Source organism: Convolutriloba macropyga, chromosome 13, assembly GCF_964194025.1.
Source record: "Convolutriloba macropyga chromosome 13, txConMacr16.3, whole genome shotgun sequence".
NCBI lineage: Eukaryota > Metazoa > Xenacoelomorpha > Acoela > Convolutidae > Convolutriloba > Convolutriloba macropyga.
This window is the reverse complement of record NC_134480.1, coordinates 23,355,417-23,374,817: the sequence shown is the minus strand read 5'-3', so window position 1 is coordinate 23,374,817 and position 19,401 is coordinate 23,355,417. Positions and strand designations below refer to the sequence as shown.

Genomic DNA, 19,401 nt, shown 5'->3' with positions numbered 1-19,401 from the left:
TTCAGTGCCTGCTTTGTTGTCTTCTTTTTTGTTGCAATTTCAGCTATCTCTGAGGCTCCTTGTACAAGAAGCTCTCTTCCAATTAGTTTTGCGGTTGGCCAAGTAATGCGTCTAGCCAAAGGTAAAGCCACGCATCCAATACCAGCAACCAATGCCCTAAAACAGCTTCCTCTTTGCCTGTAATGTCCTGAGAAATGAGGCATCGAATTGGATGCTTGACTATTGTAGTACGCCTCCATTATCTAGATGATTTTCTGGAATTTGAGACTAACGACAACTTTACCAGTACCAATAAATGAAATGATTCACCCAGTCGCAGTTCTCAGCTCAACTTTGATGCTTTGAAAGCAATTTTTTAAAATCTAAGTTTGTGTAAGATTTATGACAAACAGGAATAACAGTGTTCAAGCTGAAATTTTTCAAACGTCTTTCTGACTCAATGATCTTGAGGACTGGGGCACGTGAGACACGAACATGCTGATATTCAATGACATCAATGTAGACAGAAATTAAATGTAATCCACAAGTTATGTCAACAGGAAAGTCGCCTGTGTGTCTGATATGATTGTTTTCTAATTTATAACCAATATGATAAAATCCTTGATGTGCATGATCAGGTTTCGCTTGGAAACCAAGAATGCTGGGAATTTCTTCGCCTTGGAACGAGATTCCTCCGATTTTACCAAATGTCAAAATGAGCTTTCTTGTTACGAAATCAAATTTGTAGTCAAACTGTGTCAAAATGAGGTAAATAGTGTAGACAAGGTTTAGCTAAAAGCTAAATCAGACGATATTTGGAATAGCTTACTTCTCAAATCTGTGCTAGATTTCCTCTTTGATAGCTGTCATAGATCAGTCTCAATTTTTTCGATTTTATTCTTGTTTATAGGCACCACGCCGGAGAGCACATTCATAACACAGTTATTGAGAAACCAAATGAATTCAAAATCCATCGTCAGAACATTTTTTTAGTTTTTGATTTCGAGTTACTGCTAACGCACCAAAGCTTCAGCATACGCAAGTTTTTCTTTTTCATTTGCTAATAGTGTTATAACTGATTCCTGTGAAGGAATGCAGAAGATCGATGGTTCGAGTCCAATGAGGGTAGATGAAAAGCGTAAGACTTGAGTTGTTATGTGATCCAGATCAATCACCCATTGCCCGTACGGCTCAGCCGTGGCGAATTTATAAGCTTCTGTAAGCAGTTGGAGACAATTCAACTGTTTCCCGAGATATTCTATCTGCTGAATGTCACGTAGCGAAATGAAGGGAACAATGTGAGTCGTGTTTAGGTCAATTGTGCGAGAGCACTTGCTCTAGTCAAACAGATTGTGTTTAACAGAAATGACATGCAGTTTTCGATGACGGCCAGATGTTGCAACTTTCACAAATGCTTTATCGTAGAATTTTTTTTTCGCAAGAATCATCAAAAATCAAACAGTCCGAAAATTTTTTCATTATTTCAAATCTAGAAAATTTAATGAACTCGACATGTGGAAGCTGACTTTGTACATCCGTGAATAGTTCTTGTTACTCTTTATAAAAGTAGTAGACTTTTGTAAAACGGGGTTAGAATGTTAATGCTTGTAACATGTCGAACATGAATTTAGTTTTTCAACATCCATTGGGTCCCACAATGGCCACAAAAACCCTGTCATGCGTGAGAACAACTTTGTTCATAATTTAGGGTTTGGCAGGATGTAACCAACTAGACTTGAAAGCAGTGCTATCCAAACTGACTTTTTTACAGCTCTATGATATCAAAAAATGCATGGAAAGCAAAAGCTTATCATGAGCACAATAATGCCAACTTGGACAAAGAATACAACCTCTGATCGCGGAACTACAGTATTAGAACAGCAACGCCATGGTGGTCTCTCTTTGTTACTTCGTCGAAAACTAAATTGGTCACGCCACCATCAATTTCATCCTTCACAACTCGGCTAGTCATTGAGAGGGTTACTGCTGTGGACAATTTCTAATATAGAAATGAATGGCTCGAATAATTTAGTGCTATAAATATAAACCTTCTTATTCCAAAACCTGAATGGTCTAAATTTTTGTTGATGACTCATCCATTCATGCTCGATCTCTCATCTAGAATGGTATAACTGGACATGTTTATAGTTGCTGTAGGAAGTGTGTCCCATGTCCCCTCCATCCTTCCTTATATGGTATTGCCTATCGTGAAGCATGTAATGTCCCTTGTAGTAATTTTACATAGCTTAATCAATTGTTTACAGCTAAATCAATTGTGTAGCTGAAAAATCAATTCTTTACTATAGCTGTGTTGTGACCTCTACGGGTGGGACATTTGCACTTTTTGACAGAAAAATCTCTTTTCCGATTCGGAAAAGAGATTTTTCGGCCAAAGTCATAATGCCCCCCCCCCCGTAGAGGTTACTATACAGCTATATATACTACTTATAAGGAAATGATAATTTTAATACTTATAAGAAGCTTGCAAAATTGTTACTTAGTAGATGCGAAGAAAAAATTGAATTACATACCTTTATAAACCTTCATAGTACATTTTTTTCGTTGAAATTGACGAAACGAAAATTTGCTTACGGAAGGCCGGAATGGGCATTTAGATCTCTCTATATTGTGCAAACATTGCCTTAAGAGTTTTTTTCATAGCGAGATCATGCAAAAAACTGTTCCATTTATATGGTTCTTGGATAAGGCGGGCTTGGGCCAAGTGGGGTATTTTCTTTGATCTCTATGTCCAACTTGCTTAAGTAGTTTAGGTTAGTATTAAAATAAATAGCGAACGCAACCCTTTTCGTATGTCAGAGACGAAATGCGTGCTGGTACCTGGTCCTTTTGTTATTTTCGGCTATGACCTTATTGACGCTTTCCATTCAGCAGCTACGTTACCAAGAGATTCGCAGCTTTAGCCTTTATTATCCTCCTTACATAAACTCAGCAGACATTAGAGAAATTTTCTCAGCATTTCACGCTAATTCAAATACTACTTCAATAAAGCGGAGGAAAGATTCGCCTTACGCAAATGATTTGAATTTTCTACCATTTTGCCAGAGAGCCGATCGATTTATAACTTTCAAGGCATCTTTTGCATGACCTGATAAGGATTTGGTGATTTCACCGTCAAATTTTACCTATGAAACAATAAGAAAATTTGGTTTTCTTTTCTCTTTTGCCCCGAAGCTCGCTCGGTTTCTTATGATCCCTGGGCCGCGAAATTTTGCCAAAATTAAGTAGGATAAGAGGTAATCAACGCTGACAAGTTGGAAAGTTCACCACCATTTTCTTGCAGAATATTGCGGTGAATGCGTTGAATTTAGAAACCAAAATTCAACGTAATCACCTGAAAGTTATGCGAGAAAATTCGAATTTTTTAAATCGTCAAATTTGGTTACCGATTATTTTACATAATTTTGCGTCTTTAAGCATAGAATTAACAAAATTTTCTACTCGTTGTTAAAATTAAAATGAATAATTGATTACTGAGCATTGCCACCTTTTCTCTTTTCTGGTCAACTTGTAGTCAAAAGTCACTAAAAAAGATCGCACCGTCTTTCTAATGAATTGAAATTAAAGAGTTTTTTGCAGTTTTACGTTTTAAGTAATGAATTTTTAGCTTTGTACTAAGAGGTTTCACAAGGAATTTGATGTTTGGACGTTTTCCCATCTTTAAGGTTTTTTCTGGTCTTTTCAATTTTTAACCAGGTCCGATTCATCAATGTTATCGTTTTAAAAACCAGCTCAAAGCAGCTGGCACAAACTAAAGCAAATTCGTGTTTTTGTCTTTACTTAGATTTTTTTGTATATTCGGATAAAAAATTCTTGATAATTGCAGATCTCAACGCCATCCTATCAATGAACAAAGGAAAAAGAAGACTATATACTGATTTCAGTTGACAGCTATTTTTTTCAGCTTTTAAAATCAAAAATTTAAAAAAGTTGAAGAGGTTTTGTCTGCATTTCACGTTCTTTACGTAAATTTTTGACATATTTTGAATAATGACTAATCTCATTGGCCTTCTTCAGAGAAAAAATTGAATACGTTTACAGATTTTAGATGTTAGCAAATGTTTTTATGCTTTTGAAATTAAATGTTTTTATTGAATTAGTTTTTTTTAAATAGCACTTTTCGTTCTTTTTTGTCTAAATGTTACCTAAGCTCACTATCACATTTTCAGAGGTTATCACATTTTCAGGGTCACATGTCACATTTTTAGTTTTTGAAGAAGGCGCAATTGATAATATCCTGTTTTTATACGGAATAGGTTATGGTTTTAATGGCTTCGACACCGTTTTCTTGCATAAATTTAATTGAATTTTATTCGTCTGTTTTTGTCGTTTGTTTCTGTATATGTACAATTTATTCTGGACAATGACAGGTCTCAATGTTTCAATATGGAGGTTTGAATGAACATAAATTTTTTTAATAAAAGATTTCAGTTGGTATCTAAATTTTTTCATTATTTGAAATTTTTTGTTTTAAAAAAGCGTATTCTCGAACCTTGCCGTTTTTGATTTTTTGTTTACCTGCTGCGAGTCTCATTAATGACTGGTTGACGTATTATAGGCAAGTACAATTTACTTTGTTTAGTTTTGTTTTACGGCATTTTAACTTTGTTATCGAGGCTTTTTTCAGAAGAACAAACATTGAGATTTAAATGAAAATAATAATTGTTGTTTCAATTTTGCTGCTTGTCTTGTCTCGTAGTTTTAATAGTGTTAAATCTCGTCGGTTCTCTAATGTGAGATTTTTTTTTTACTAAGTGATTTAAGATTGACGCAATTTTGCTATTGATACAACAAATATTCTCAAACAATTTTTGAGTTTTCGAAAATTCTCTATCTCTTCCTCATTTGATAGACAATTAAGCTAAGAACGTGGAGGAGTGGGGTTTCTACACTGAAAAAGTTTGGTTTCTCACTTGGATCTTAATTATTATAGCATTTTGAGAAATTAATTTTAATTTAATTGAAGTAGTAATCACTGTGGTCTACCAAAGCCCCAGAGTGTACGTTGTGCGGTAAACGTGTGCTTTTTGCAAAATAATGTTTACGAAATTTTCCATGACTGTGTAAAACTTTTCGAAGATCTTAAAACATAGTCGAGCAACGTATGCTCATTGCAAAAAGATGCCTTGGTTAGGACATAGGAGGAATAGGATCAGGTTTCAATCACAAGTTCAGAGATTTTATCAATGCCTACAAATTAGCTGTCGCATGCAACAGGACCCTGATAGATTATATTCCCCGGTTGGCATCTCGTCACAATCCAAATTCAAAACGTGGTGATTTCTACCCTGGTTGGAGATTTTGGGACTTCGCGGATCTCTCCAATCTGATCTTCGAGTTGCAAGATGAAACGAAGGTAAAATGCATCCGCTAATGAGAGACAGACTCTATCAGAATTTGCCGGGGATGGTGTCTTATATTAACAGAGTTCATGCGGTCGAGTAGAAACCAGAAGCATTGCGTTTTCTTACTAGGTGAATTTAATAAACAGTTGTGGGTTTTACATACTATAAAAGGGGAACAGCATTAAGTCACAACGCATGTTCTCATCTCTGTCATTCTTCTTTTTCCTAATATTGTTCAAACATTTCACACTTTTGTGTTTGATTACATAATGCAAGCATGAATGCTGTAAATCATTGGTCATGAAGCTGCAGATAAGTCAATTTCAATCAAAAGCAAAACAAACATCGTTTTCTGAAATTCCTTCACCGTGTTTTTTGGATTTAGATACCTTAAAAAACTGTTTCTGTCCTTTTTTTAAAATAAATTTTTACAGTATTAGCGTATATCTGCAACATAAGTTTCATTAAAATTTTTAGTCAAAAACGTGCAAAGCTAGTTCAGACATAATCCCTGTCGCTCAAACGAAAATAACAATCAGAAATAATTTAATTAGAAGGGGAATTGATCGGGGTTAAGTGATAAGGGAGAGACAATGACCTTCAACGACAAGGCCAGATATGCTTTAAATTTTGCCTTTTAGGATCCTCGAACTTTTATAAAAAAATTTTGATGGGAAATCAATTGATGGGAAAAATTGTTCTGCGTTTATATAAAAGTTGTTTATTTAGAACATTACTCGGAGATGTAGAGTGAGAATTTTCCACGCAAATGAGCAGTTGTTGAAGAGTGGACACGACACAATGACGATCGAATACGGACCTCCGAGTTGAGATCTTGACTTATTGAAAATTGTTAAGCTTGCCAATATCAACCCAAAGTGCATAGTTACCAAGTTCTAGACCTCGACTAATGAAAAGAGTTTAAAAGTCTAGTAGGGGGGCAATATTGACTATAATTTCACGGTCCAGCAACTCGTAAAAGTTCTACTAAGGTCTTTTCTTGGGTCCATCTACAGTCTTCTCATAACCAATTTTGCATATACTCAGAATTTTCTTTTATTGTAAGCTGCTTGGAACAGATCTAGTAGTTTCATGATTCCAAACACGATGAAAAGTAAATAACAATTTTAGGAAATTGAAGTTACTTTTATAAAGCCAAATTATACCCAAATTTATTTTCCCAGACACACACACACACACGCACACACGCTTACACACACAAATACAAACAAATTTTGTGCACTCAATAACCCTAAAATCGAAATTGCCTTTTTTTATTGTAAACAATTTTTAAAAAAGTTGGCACGGGTTTTATTTGCACTGTTGTCATTAAATCTGACGGTCGATAGTCAAAGTCACCCGGACCGAACAGTATTTGAGAATATGGATGAAAAGCGTTAAATTTTTTATCATACGATAGTTTTACGTAGGATTACTGCCAATTTGGCAATAAAGTTTTCGGGTTGGTGCGGCGAGAGCAAACATAAGCCATGAAAGCCCCAAAGTGCATAGTTACCCAAGTCTAGAGCTGGACTAATGAAAAACTTTCAAAATTTAGTAGGGGGAATATTGATTATAATTAAACGGTCCAGCAACTATTAAAAGTCCTGCTAAGGCCTTTTCTTGGCTCGAGCTACAGTCCTTTCATAACGAATTTTGTACCTACTCGGAATTTTTGCTGACTTTTACTTATAAGTAGAGCTCAGCAAAATTTCTGAGTAGGTGGTATTTTTTTCGATTAAAAGCTTCTTGGAACGGACCTAGTGTTTTCATGATTTCAAATACGATGAAAAGTAAATAACATTTTTCGGAAATTCAAGTTACTTTAATCAAGCCAAACTATACCCAAACCTCTTTGCCCAGTAACACGCACACACATACACGCACACACAAACACACACACATGCACATGCCAATTGGTGATATTACATACGCAATGTTACGCCAAAGTGCATAGTTACCCAGGTCTAGACCTCGACTGATGAAAAATTTTTAAAAGTCTAGTAGGAGGGGGGGGGGGGGGGGTGGCAATATTGACTATAATTACACGGTCCAGCAACTAGTAAAAGTCTGGCTAAGGTCTTTTTTTGGGTCCAGCTGCAGTCTTCTCATAACGAATTTTGCACCTACTCAGAATTCTTGCTGACCTCTACTTGTAAGTAGAGGTCAGGAAAAATTCTGAGTAGGAGGAAATTTTTTTTAATCATAAGCTGCTTGTACCTGTCCGAGTGTTTTCTTGATTCCAAATACGACGAAAAGTAAATAACATTTTTAGGAAATTCAAGTTACTTTTTGAAGCTATATTATACCCAAACTTGTTTGCCCAATCACACACACACACATACACACACACACACACACACACACGCATACACACAAACATACACACACAAACACTTACACACACGCACACACTCACACACAACGAAATTTTGTCACTCAATTATCCTATATTTGAAATTGCTTAATTTTTAATGTATTCAGTTTTGTAAAAAGTCGGCACGGGTTTTATTTTCGCTGTTGTCGTTAAACCTGGCGGTCGAGAGCCAAAGTCAGAAGAATACTTAAGTACTTTTACGTAAGAATACTGCTGATTTGGCAATAAAGTTTTCTTGTTAATGCGGCGCGATAAATGTCTTTATTCTGGTAATATTACATACGCGTATGCAATATTACCAGAATAAAGGCATTTATCGCTTATGTTACATTATTCTGACCGCAATCAAAGCACATGTTTCCGATAAATACCATTGATATCTCGCCCTTGGCAAAGACGCCATTAGAGTTCAGAAGAATGGTTAGCAGATTTCGTTTTTTTTGGGGGGGGGGATTATTGCCCAGGATGAGGTGTGGCACCCAAGATAGGTATTGGACAGACCGACTTGGGATGCGGAGAGGGGGGGGGGGGGGTCCAGTGCGACCCCAGTCAATGGTCTGGAAAAAATTTGGGTCGCACCTTCTGTCTGGCCATTGACATAATTTTTCCCCCATTTACGCTGTGTGCTTTGTTTTCTTAAGTAAACAAGGTCTTAACTAGAGCAAAACAGCAAGCATTACATGATCAAACATGTACATTTGTCCAATTCAATAACTAACGCATCATCTACATTCGTGAATGCCATTTTAGTGTCGGACCCCTTTCAGTTTTCGCGTTTCATAAAGCTTAGCGCAAAAAAGGTCAAAAACAACATTTTTCATATTGCGAGAAAGCAGCAAAACTCAAATGGCCCGTTCAACTTGACAGTAATGCACATACGAGGAACAGACCGAAGTTGCATGTTGCAGAAACTTAACGCCTCACAATTAGTTAATAAAATAGCATCGTTTGGACTTCCTCAAAGAAATGGAGTTGTTTACCTGATGACGAATATTCCCAAACACTGCAGACATTTCAAAGCAATTCAACAATATTTCACAAATCACAGTTTCTTCGAATCCAGAGACGTGGCCATGTTTAAGACGAAAGAGTTTACAAAGATGGGGTCTTATTTGGTTTACGTTGTTGAGAAACAGCTGCAAAGGATCGCAGAAGGCGTTGTTGAGACATACCCTGGATATGTAAATGTTGGATTTGAAAATAAAGTTGTGGGAGTACTGGCTCCTCCAGAGTGTGGAAAAAAGGGTCGTCAACAATGAAGAAACCATAAATCTAAACTGAGAAAAAACTTTGTTTGAAGAGCCCATAAAAACTCAAATATAGATATAATCTCTAAGTTGTTTGATATTATTAAATGATTTGAATTGAAGCTTAAGTTTTTGCCCCGTATGGGACTTCAGAAGCCCGTAATTGAGCAAAACAAATTTTACATGTGATCGAAAATAATCAAATCACACATCACATTTCAAGGGAAGGCCTTCTATATAACAGTACTTATACATCTAAATTTCAATGTTAGAAAATTAGATAAAAGTTTCTCTCGTTGGCGCCAACTGCTTTTACAGTTAGTTCCTTCATCTAGCAAAAACAAGTTATTTTGGTTTAATTCTTGCCACCACGAACTCATATCACTACTAACACAACAACACAAAGTAATTATCTGTCTTACACAAATGCATATTTATCTATCCATACCTATTTGATTAACTCCATGTTTAATTGCCCCCAAACGATGTCTGTGGCAAAATATTAATACTGTCTTACCTTTTTTTGCAATGTTTGTACTACAGAAATTTTGTCCTCAAAGACGGGGTGAAGAGTTTTAAACCAGAGGGCATTAAGTTTCTTTCAGAGCCTTACGGTATACTAGTTTTTATGTATGTGAATCACCAAAACTGTTAAAGAGAAAACAAATCATGGTATGAAGGGCGGTTACTCGAGTTCAAACCCCTTCACATACCAAGTATATATCTTACCCTCAACCCCCACCCAACCCCACCGAACTTCCCTTCTTCGCTCACTCCACCCCTTGCACATCATTCAACCCATTAATCAACACGCTCGTTCCATTCCCCGTCTCCATTCTCTCTCCGCGATTACCCTTTTTGCGCTCTCCGCTCCATCTTTCCCCCACCCCCGCCTCCAGTAAAGCTAAAGCTAGCTTCCCTAAGCCAGCCACTGAGGAAGCCAATTGCTCGCCAGTAGTTTGAGGGCAGTTCGCGTTTTCATTCAACATTCTGTGATCCTTCCCTGCAGAAATACTCATTATCACTATTTTTTTTCAATCAATTGATTATCTTCTGTCTTTCCTCATCAAAACTCTTAAGACGCAAGATTTGTTTTTTAAAGAAAAATGCGAGTTTTTTCGAAAAGTTTAGTTTAAAAGTGTAATTTTAATCGGCAAATGAGGGCAATTAACCCAACATAAGGAATTCGTGGTTAAATATTAGAATATTTTTGTGAGTTGCTGAGCTAAATTTGATTGACATAGAGAATCCGGTTTAATGATCAGTGATTGGTGCTGTACATATACCCCTTTTTGAAGTAAACTATCCGTTATTTAAAAGGTGTTTTCAGCGTTTGTGTATTTTTTGTGTGCCAAAAACACGACGCGTTCTTCGACGTGCACTGTTATTTTGTCTGCGTTTTCTTATATTGATTTTCACTACAACTGAGTTTGATCGCTAAAGAAGGGTTTCTTCAGTATATAGGACGAACAGTTAAACGAGCTCTACCAAACTGTCTTGCAAATACGTTATCTGTAATTCTTTAAACCTGGTCCGTAAATTAATTTTGGAGAGAGCATTTTAAATATCTGACATTTAGGTTCTTTGGCCGGTTCATCCGTACTTTTGAGGTATCAAACGAATTAACTCCTGTACTACGTATTGAACTTTCGGATTAAATAGTTTATCAGTAATTTGGCTCCAAAGTTTTGAAGGAATGTCAAGACAGAAACTAACTTAATCGTACCAAAAAAGTCCCTTTACATATTAGACCATTTGGATTCAACAAGCCATTTATATACATTTTTTTATATCTAACTGGGGAAAGATTTTGAAGAGTTATTTTGGACACTTAGTATAGAGTAAAAAAAACTAAAATTGGACGTATTCTTCATTATGGTTGACCCACTTTGGTTTGAACCCCCCCCCCCCCCAAAAAAAAAATTTGAAATGTTAAATTGCAAGTATATATAAATAAATCGGATGTGAAAACTTGTAGATTCTTGTTATGCTCTGAGCCCTAAATATTAGTTGTTCTGTTAATAGTGAGAAATGTCTCAACATAAATATGTGATACAAGTAGTATAGTAAGTTGCCTAGTGCTTGTAGGGGGGGGTCCGGACCCCCCCTACAAGAAATTTTTTCTCTGAAAAAGTGGAATCTTGTAATTTTTTCGGAGTGTGAGGCAAATTATTATACTTTTCAGCTATTTCCATTTCATTTTGATGGTTCATGTAAATTGAAACTTGGGAATTGGGTTTTGGTGGTTTTGAATTCATGTTTTGTGCGCGATTGAGAAAATTTTCAAAATTTTTTTCGAAAATTTTTCAAAGTTTTTCAAAGTCCTAAAATTGTCTGAAATGGATTTTGCGCTATGAAAGAGCACTCAAAAGTGATTTTTTGTTGACTTCACTTTTTTCACCTAAGTAGTATAGGGGTCGAAACATATAAAAATTTCGACTTTTTTGAAAAAAATTTTCAAAATTTTTCAAAGTCCTAAAATTGTCTGAAATGGATTTTGCGCTATGAAAAAGCACTCAAAAAAGATTTTTTGTTGACTTCACTTTTTTCACCTATGCAGTATAGGGGTTGAAACACACATAATTTCAAATTTTTGAGAAAAAAAATTCCAAAATTTTTCGGAGTCCCAAAATGATATGAAATGGATTTTGCGCTATGAAAGAGCACTCAAAAGTGATTTTTGTGGACCTCTTTTTGTTCAACCAAGTAGGACCGCAACAACTGAGTTTCTGGAATGGTCTGAAATAAGTCAAAGAGCAGTCAGAAGCAGTTTTTATTGACAATACTACTGCAAATGTGCAGTATGATGTTGATAGCATGTCTTTATTTTTTGTATGCATTTGTAACTAAGTATATTTCTATCTAAACAAGTAGGTATGTTTGCATGCATGAGTTAAAAAATGTATTTTTTTGTCTGAATGAATAATTGAAAGAAATGGAAGAATGAAAATTTTATGTATAAAATTATGCGTATTCATGTATATAATAATGAAATTATAAATGAAAGTTTATATTTGTTTTTATGTAAATATAATTGTGCTTAAGTTTAATAATATATTTGTATGAGTATAAGCTGGAATGTATGTTTTTGTGTAGATATTGTAATTGCGTGTATATGTCAAGACATTTATGGTTTTATGTGTGTATGTTTTTCTATATGTATGCGGTGGAAAGTGTGTACATATGTCTGAATGTGTTTACGTATTTATGTATTTATATGCTTGCAAGTCAGACGAGGGAGAGAGAGAGAGAGAGAGAGAGAGAGAGAGAGGGAGATAAGTCCCTGGAGGGCAATTGTGTTGAAGAATGTTGATACTTGTCTCCACGATCCAATAATATTATATCTTGCAAACAGATTTTGACCTTCAGCATTGATAAACTCTGATATTGACAAGCAAAATGTCACAAACGAAGACGACAACAATTTTTTGATGTTCTGAGCATGCTCTTTTGAAAATTTTTGAATTTTCCTCACCTATCTAGCTACTATATTAAAAGCTATCAAGATTCTCTACAGAAAAAAAATTAAATTTGCTTTTGTCTTTTAATCCTTGGCAAGAAAATGAAAAAAAGTTGAAACACAGTAGACAAAAACAATTATTTGATGTTCTGAGTATGCTTTTTTTAAAGGCAGAGATTTCTCCACACTTATTCAGCTACCTTTTTAGGAATGAGCAAGGTTGTTTTCAGGAAAAATGTATTTGATATAAATTGATGAGAGATAAACAATAAAGTGAGCTAAGTAAAAAGAATAAAATCTGTAAAAAAACCCGAAAAAGATGATGTGAAAACTATGATATGCAGGAATAGCTGCACTTTTTAGTTGAATAAAGTAGAATGATAGGAATTCATCAGGAGCTTGAACCAGACAAATAGTCTAACGATGTACAAGAAGAGTAGTTTGCACTGGAACTGTAAAAAATAGCTAAATTTTTAGATGTTCATGAGCCACTTGATCAATTGGGCAAGAAGGAACACAATATTTGTATCTGCGGGGGGTTGCTAGAAACAGCTTCGATAGTGTATAATTCTTGTTTGCGTATTGGGAATAACACTAATGGATAATGCGTGCTGGGACTGAAATCTTAAACAAAAGCGAATAGCTTCTTCAGTAAATGGTTCCAACATACTCAATATACTCAACTATTGAACACTGTAAGTAAGGTACCAGAGCACCTCAAGCAAACAAAAATCGAATGAGTTCATTAATGTTCTTTTTTGAATCAAATTTAATGTGCATTCCGTAACCCAGTGTTAATATTTTGGATGACTTATTGTTCTGTCGACGTTTTAAAATAACATAACCGTAACGATATTCGATAGAGCATCAGAAAGAGGTACATCCAAGGGTATTTGAAAAGAGCAGAGTCTATATAAAATATAATTGGGCTAATAAGCCTCGCGAACATTTCGGAATCCAACACAACACTACTGCTACCTACTACTGCTACTACCTACTACTACAACCTGCAACTACTATCTACAATTAGTACCTACTACTACTACTACTGCCTGCTAGTACTGCCTGTAACTGCTACTAGATTTTGTTACTCACTACTATAACTACTTATACCTACCACTACAACCTACTTTTTTTACCTTCCAATATTACTTGTTTTACTAACTATCTACAACAATGTGTTTTTGTTTTTCTAAAAAATGAAAACAATTCGTTTCTCTAGACACTCATTAACATAAAGAACAGAAGTTTTTATCTATGTTAAGGTAACGTGTCCTGACTGACGCAGACCGACAGACTTTATCCGCCAATTTTTTCAAAAAATCATCAAGTGTTTGAAAGTTTTTCAAAGATATGAAGAATTCTTAAAGGCATTGTTACATACATTAACTCAGCATTTTTCAACCTAAAGTTAATTTTCTGAATTAACAATTTAAAAAATCCATAGTATGATATATGAGGTGATATTTAATTAATGAAAAGTAATGTAGGGTATTTACTGTTTAGCGAACAAGTCTGATTTTTAGAACTTCAAATTAGTTTTATTGCATGTTTTTTTTGAGGTGCAACTTTTTCGTGTAGTTTTTGATACATATGACGGATAAGTGAAAAGTTTTTTGTTCAAAAGATGAGTTTTTGTTTACTCAGTGCATGACGTCTGATTCCATTTGCAATTAATTGAAAGATATGAAAATTAATATTTTTTAACATTCTTATTTAAAGGATTGTATAGCGTAAATATTGAGTGCTTCACAATGACGCTGCACTATGTCTATTTAAAATATCAACATCATAGACTTATGTTTGTTTCAAAAAAATCTATAGAGTGTACCTAAATGGAGTCAAATACTTTACAACGTACCTACATTATCCAAAAAACTGAGGTTTAACTGTTTATAGTTGTTTTCATATGTTTATTCAGAGTCATTTGTTATTTAAATTGTCAGATATTACACAATTTTCTCTGAATCCTTAGGTTTCAACTTTTTGCATAGACTGAAAACTGCTGGGACTGCTTGACAAAACGATGTATTAGTTAAGTTTCATATTAACCTTAGCTTGGGCTCAGGATTTGTTCACAGCTAAGACTGTAATTGTGAACTTGCATTTCATTGAAAGTTTAACGCTACATGATTCTTTAAATTTTTGTTGTATTAACTTCTTCATAATTTTATTGAATTTCAATTAATCCTTGTTTATCTAAAGAAAATGAAAAATAAATTAACCTCATCAAACGTTTCTTTGCAAAATTGAGTGGAACAGTCTTGTGGGGATTTGAGAGCCCAAACAAAAACCTTAAATTTAGGGGTCTAGGTAAACAAATTTGTTTGTTTTTAAAGTCTGCTTACACTAAATGGACACCAAATGGTTCCAGAGATGTACTTTTTAGGGAATTTGAGACAAAATTCTTGTTTTTTAGTGTTCGAAACTCAACAACCGGAGAGGGTATGGCTTTGGATAAGCAAGTATATTAAAAATGTGAAACATGGCCGACCACTTTACATAAAAAGTTGAACCATTGAGTTTGAGATCTAGTTTGTGATCTAAAAAGAGTCTCCAAGCATAATTGACTTTTTTAAAAAGACTTCTTTTTTTTTGTATTCAAAACTCAACAATATGCAGCATGGATTTCGATAAGCAGGTATATTAAAATGTTGATGCTTGGTAGATCATTCTACGTAAGAATTGAAGTTTTGAGTTAGTGTTCGAGTTTGTGATCTAAAAACACTATTCAAGGATAATTGACTTTGAAAAAAGACTATTTTTTGTATTCAAAACTCAATAATCGGTGACGGTGTTACTTTGAATTACCAAATATAATAAAATGTGAAAATGTGAAAATTTGGCCTATCGCTCTATTTAAAAGTCAAAGTTTGAGTTTGAGTTTGAGTTCGTGATCTAAAAATAGTATTCATGGGATAATTACATCATAATAGTTGAGATCTGTTACATAGTTGCGAACGCAAAACAGTTGAAACACGTTCTCACAATTTATTTACACTACAGCTCTATGTGTGTCAAAGAAGCGAAGGAGACTTTGTGGTTTTACTAAGGTTTTTGATATAGTTTACTATGTTATATAGAATAAATTCACAGTATTATTTTGCATTGTTTTATAGAAGAGTACAGAAAAAACACATGATTTTCCTGGGTGCTAGGAAAATTGACTGACGGGGCGTTTAGCCGACAAAGAAAAAATGAGAAATTTAGCTGAAAGTTTTTATCATAATTGGTAATAAAAGTGTGATTGGTTTATAAATCAGTAGTTCGGTTGTGATAGATTCATATCAAGTCACGCAGGCCGTTGAGGCATGGCCATGGCCCGCGAGGCATGGCCAGATGCGGTTAAATATGGTCCGACCACGGATAGACCTTCGTTGCACTAGTTGATAAACAAATTTCAGTGGATTTGTCCGCTTACGGAATAGTGTTTTAAATTGGCCAATCATAGCTTCAGAATAGGTTTCATTGCTCATTTTACTTAAATTGTTGGTTAAATTTCTCATTTTTTGGTTGTCTATAAACACCCTGTCAGCCAATACGGCGGCCACCGGTTTTCCAAAATTAGCACAGTGTTGACATTTTTTACCAATAATCCTTGAAAAGAGAGGTCAGTGCAACTCTTTAAATGATTAATTTTCTCTTAAAAATGTTCTGCTAATGAACTTCAAAGATTGCAAAATAACTAATATAGAGATACTTTTAAGTCATGACCACATTAAGTAACAGTTAAAACAACTAACTTTAATTTTTGCTACCATCAAAAACTGTCGACACCGAGAGTAGAGATCAAATTAGGCGCTCTGATACCATCGTCAAACTGACAAGTGTATTTCTACAGTCAATTTGACCGATTTGGAAAAGTTTCCAGCGTTAAAACCCTGATACCCATTATGCACCAAGTTCAAACTTTAAATTATTTAAAGCTTTTGGAAATTGGTGTTTCATTTTTCTTTGTGTTAATAAGTATTCTTGGCTTTGTGCACTTCGTTTTGATGGTATCTTTCCGAAGGGGTTTCTATGTTTTCAAACGTTTGTTTGTTATGAATCCTATGAGGATTTGACTTGAGTTCTTTCAACTTAGTCAAAGAAAAAACAACTGACAAAAAGACTAATTTTGATTATATAGGCAATTAGGCTTATTTTTGATATCCAGGTTTTTTAATGCAGTATTTTAATTTTCTCTCAGCTTAATCGATGTGAGAAATATGTAAAACTGCATCTTTGAGAAAAGTTTTGGGTGCAACTTTAATAGTGCGTATTTTGCTAATTGCCACCATTCTAACTTAAAATGATTTGTATCCTCTATAACAATAAGATGGTAGAATCATTATGTACAAGAATAAGTGTCTTTTCAAGATTAAACATATAGCAATACCTTAATCTTCAATAAAGCTTTTTTGATCTGCAATTTACGCTATAAATCAGTGGTCTCACAGGTAGTATGAAAACATTCTTTTCGTGGCGCTCAAAAAGAAAACCACTAACGGAACTGCAAAATAACAAAGGTGAGAAAAGAAACGTTTTCCACGTTAAATTTGTTTTTTATTTAAAAGACTTAAAATAAAACAATGCCTAGCTGACATAAAAAAAAATTTAGATTATACAAACCATTATATAAAAAATCGTTGACAATCAAACTGTTTATGTGCAAGCTGATTTTTTATTGCTACTTTATCAAATTTGTACTTTTGAGACCTCAATAGTTTGCCTTGACGAACTCAAAAGAGAACGGACAAGTATTCACTTCTTGCATTTATCGGAAAATTCGTTCTGATACGTTAAATGCTTACTTTTCATAAGACCATAGCCTTATGGATTAACGAAGTTTTGCGTTCGCGTTAATGAATACTTAGTTTTAAAACTTTATGAATTACTTAAAAAACATACTGAAATACTTCATATTGACACATGGCTTTAAAAGCTACTGAGTGAATTCTGTGAAAACTAAATGTTCCATGACAAACACAAGTTGTTGCACATGTATACAGAAAACACTAGTGTATACTTACGTCTATGGTTCAGGTTGAGCCTTTGAGCAAAACATGTTTGTTATCTACTAACAGAAAACGCGAGCAGAGGGTTTCTTATCGTTCCTCAAAATAAACCACGTCATAACTAAGCAAAATCAATACTATTGTACAAATAACTTGGCATTAAAAGTACGACTTAGAACCAGTTACTATATAACCTAGAAGCAATTGTTACCATGAAAGTCAAACAATAAGGCCAATAGTTGAATTTAAAAGAATTCGATTTGTCCTGTATATTCAATTGCTTTGTTTAAGTTCACGTTATTTTGCTTAACTGGATCACACTTTGGGTCGAAATGTATTCCGTAATAAACAATTGCAAGGGTATGTACTCACTCTCCTTTTATCTCAACGTTATCTCTCAGTAGAGTACATGTATATACGCCTTCCTGATCACAGACTAGAGAATATTTAAGCAAAATAATAAAAGTGCTTTTAGCCGAAATTATTATGCAAGAATTTTGCAGAGCAGACTGAACTTCTCACACGCAAAGTGCAATTCTTCTGCTTTATGCCTAGCAATCAGATCAAAACCCTGAAATGTCAACGTCCGAGGTACTTAGGAGAAACTTCAATCTATTTTACAAATGAAAACGAATATGAATTAGTCTAACAGGAATAACAATTGAGGCCTCCTCGAAATGTTATAGGTATTCATTGGAAACTATTTGGCTAATTAGGCTAATAGAACGAATGCTAACATCTCAGCCAACAGTTTGAATTTACTTTTAACTGAATGACTTGCTTCTCAAAATAACATTTTAGCGTTTTCATTCTTGACTGGTATTCCATTAAGTTAGTGTATGCCAAAACCCAAACTCAACTGCCGATTTATAACTTATAATGTATCATATCCTAACGCAATTTGCAGGCTCATTTCAGCGCACAATTGTCTATCAAACTCGATATGAAAACAATATTGCCTTTATACAACAAAGGAAGGACAGTTCAATTTCAAGCTGGACTACCTTCGATCATTGCCTCTTACCCAAAAAATTTATTGACTTTATTTCTACATTACCTAATATAACCGAAGAAGAAGACTTTATCAGCAACTCTACCCCCCTCGGAAACTGAAGTAACTTCTGAGCATATACCCAATTCTTTGACTTCTGACATAGGATCACTTCCCATGGAAATCAAGATTATTTTGCGCAGTTACGATTTCGAAAGTATACCCCTCTTTAGGAGCCATGAAGAATACTTCGCTGCCTTAGAAGAGTTGGAAAATCTGTGGAAAAAGCTCGAATCATGCAGAAATGAAATCAAACTAACCACTATTCACGATAATATTGATCATACTACATCATCCACATCCGATGATAACAGAAAGACTGTGATATCTTCCATATTAGAACGATTCCCTAGCCTTCTTGAAGAAAACTCAAAAATTGAAGAAAACTTCCAGAAATTTAGCACTGAGCCATCGTCTAACAATGCTCTACAAAAGAGGAGCCATCGTTTAGTTCGAGGATGTGTACTTCATAGTGGAAATTTTCCAAAAAGAATGAGATTCGATGAAAATGTGAGGTGTTCATGTGACAATAACATTTAGAACTGAAAAATTCTTGTTGATTAAAGCTTATGAACTAGACGTTGGTTTTCAGTATTGAATTGCTTCCATTTATAAACTTTTACTTGAAATGCTCTGCATTATTAAACTTCATTGTGTATGCTTATTATCCAAAATTTAGTAGTTGCAAAACCACTCCTTTATATAACAGTTTGTTGATTCAACATTATCCACGTCAGAGAAACAGTAAACAGTGTTCGGCCTGTTCCAAGGAGTAGAAAATCAGAAATTTGTTCCCCAGAGGAACCCCAAACCGTAAATTATTGTTCTGAAAATGTTGAAACGGATACGCGCAAGAGAGTAGACGATATAACGAGCTGACGTTAGAAAACGCCGCAACTTGTTTTAATTTATGGAGAGCCGAAATCA

General features: G+C 34.6%; 2 protein-coding genes across 2 annotated transcripts in view; one reads left to right on the top strand and one right to left on the bottom strand.

Moving 5' to 3' along the window:
• LOC142352139 (putative carboxymethylenebutenolidase) overlaps positions 1 to 19,401 on the bottom strand; it is a 273,385-nt gene that overhangs the window by 195,687 nt on the left and 58,297 nt on the right. The window lies entirely within an intron of this gene.
• Positions 5,139 to 9,108, top strand: LOC142351820 (uncharacterized). The gene is made up of 3 exons (XM_075404024.1): positions 5,139 to 5,353; positions 6,072 to 6,168; positions 8,380 to 9,108. The coding sequence occupies exons 2-3, from the start codon at positions 6,144 to 6,146 to the stop codon at positions 8,976 to 8,978; spliced, it is 624 nt and encodes a 207-aa protein (XP_075260139.1). The 5' UTR covers positions 5,139 to 5,353; positions 6,072 to 6,143; the 3' UTR covers positions 8,979 to 9,108.

What these genes read in the sequence shown, in the direction of transcription:
- LOC142351820 (XM_075404024.1), top strand. Translation starts at nt 6,144, where the DNA reads ATGACGATCGAATACGGACCTCCGA. An exon ending in GATCGAATACGGACCTCCGA is followed by an intron (nt 6,169 to 8,379) that starts GTTGAGATCTTG and finishes GGTCTTAACTAG; the next exon opens with AGCAAAACAGCAAGCATTAC.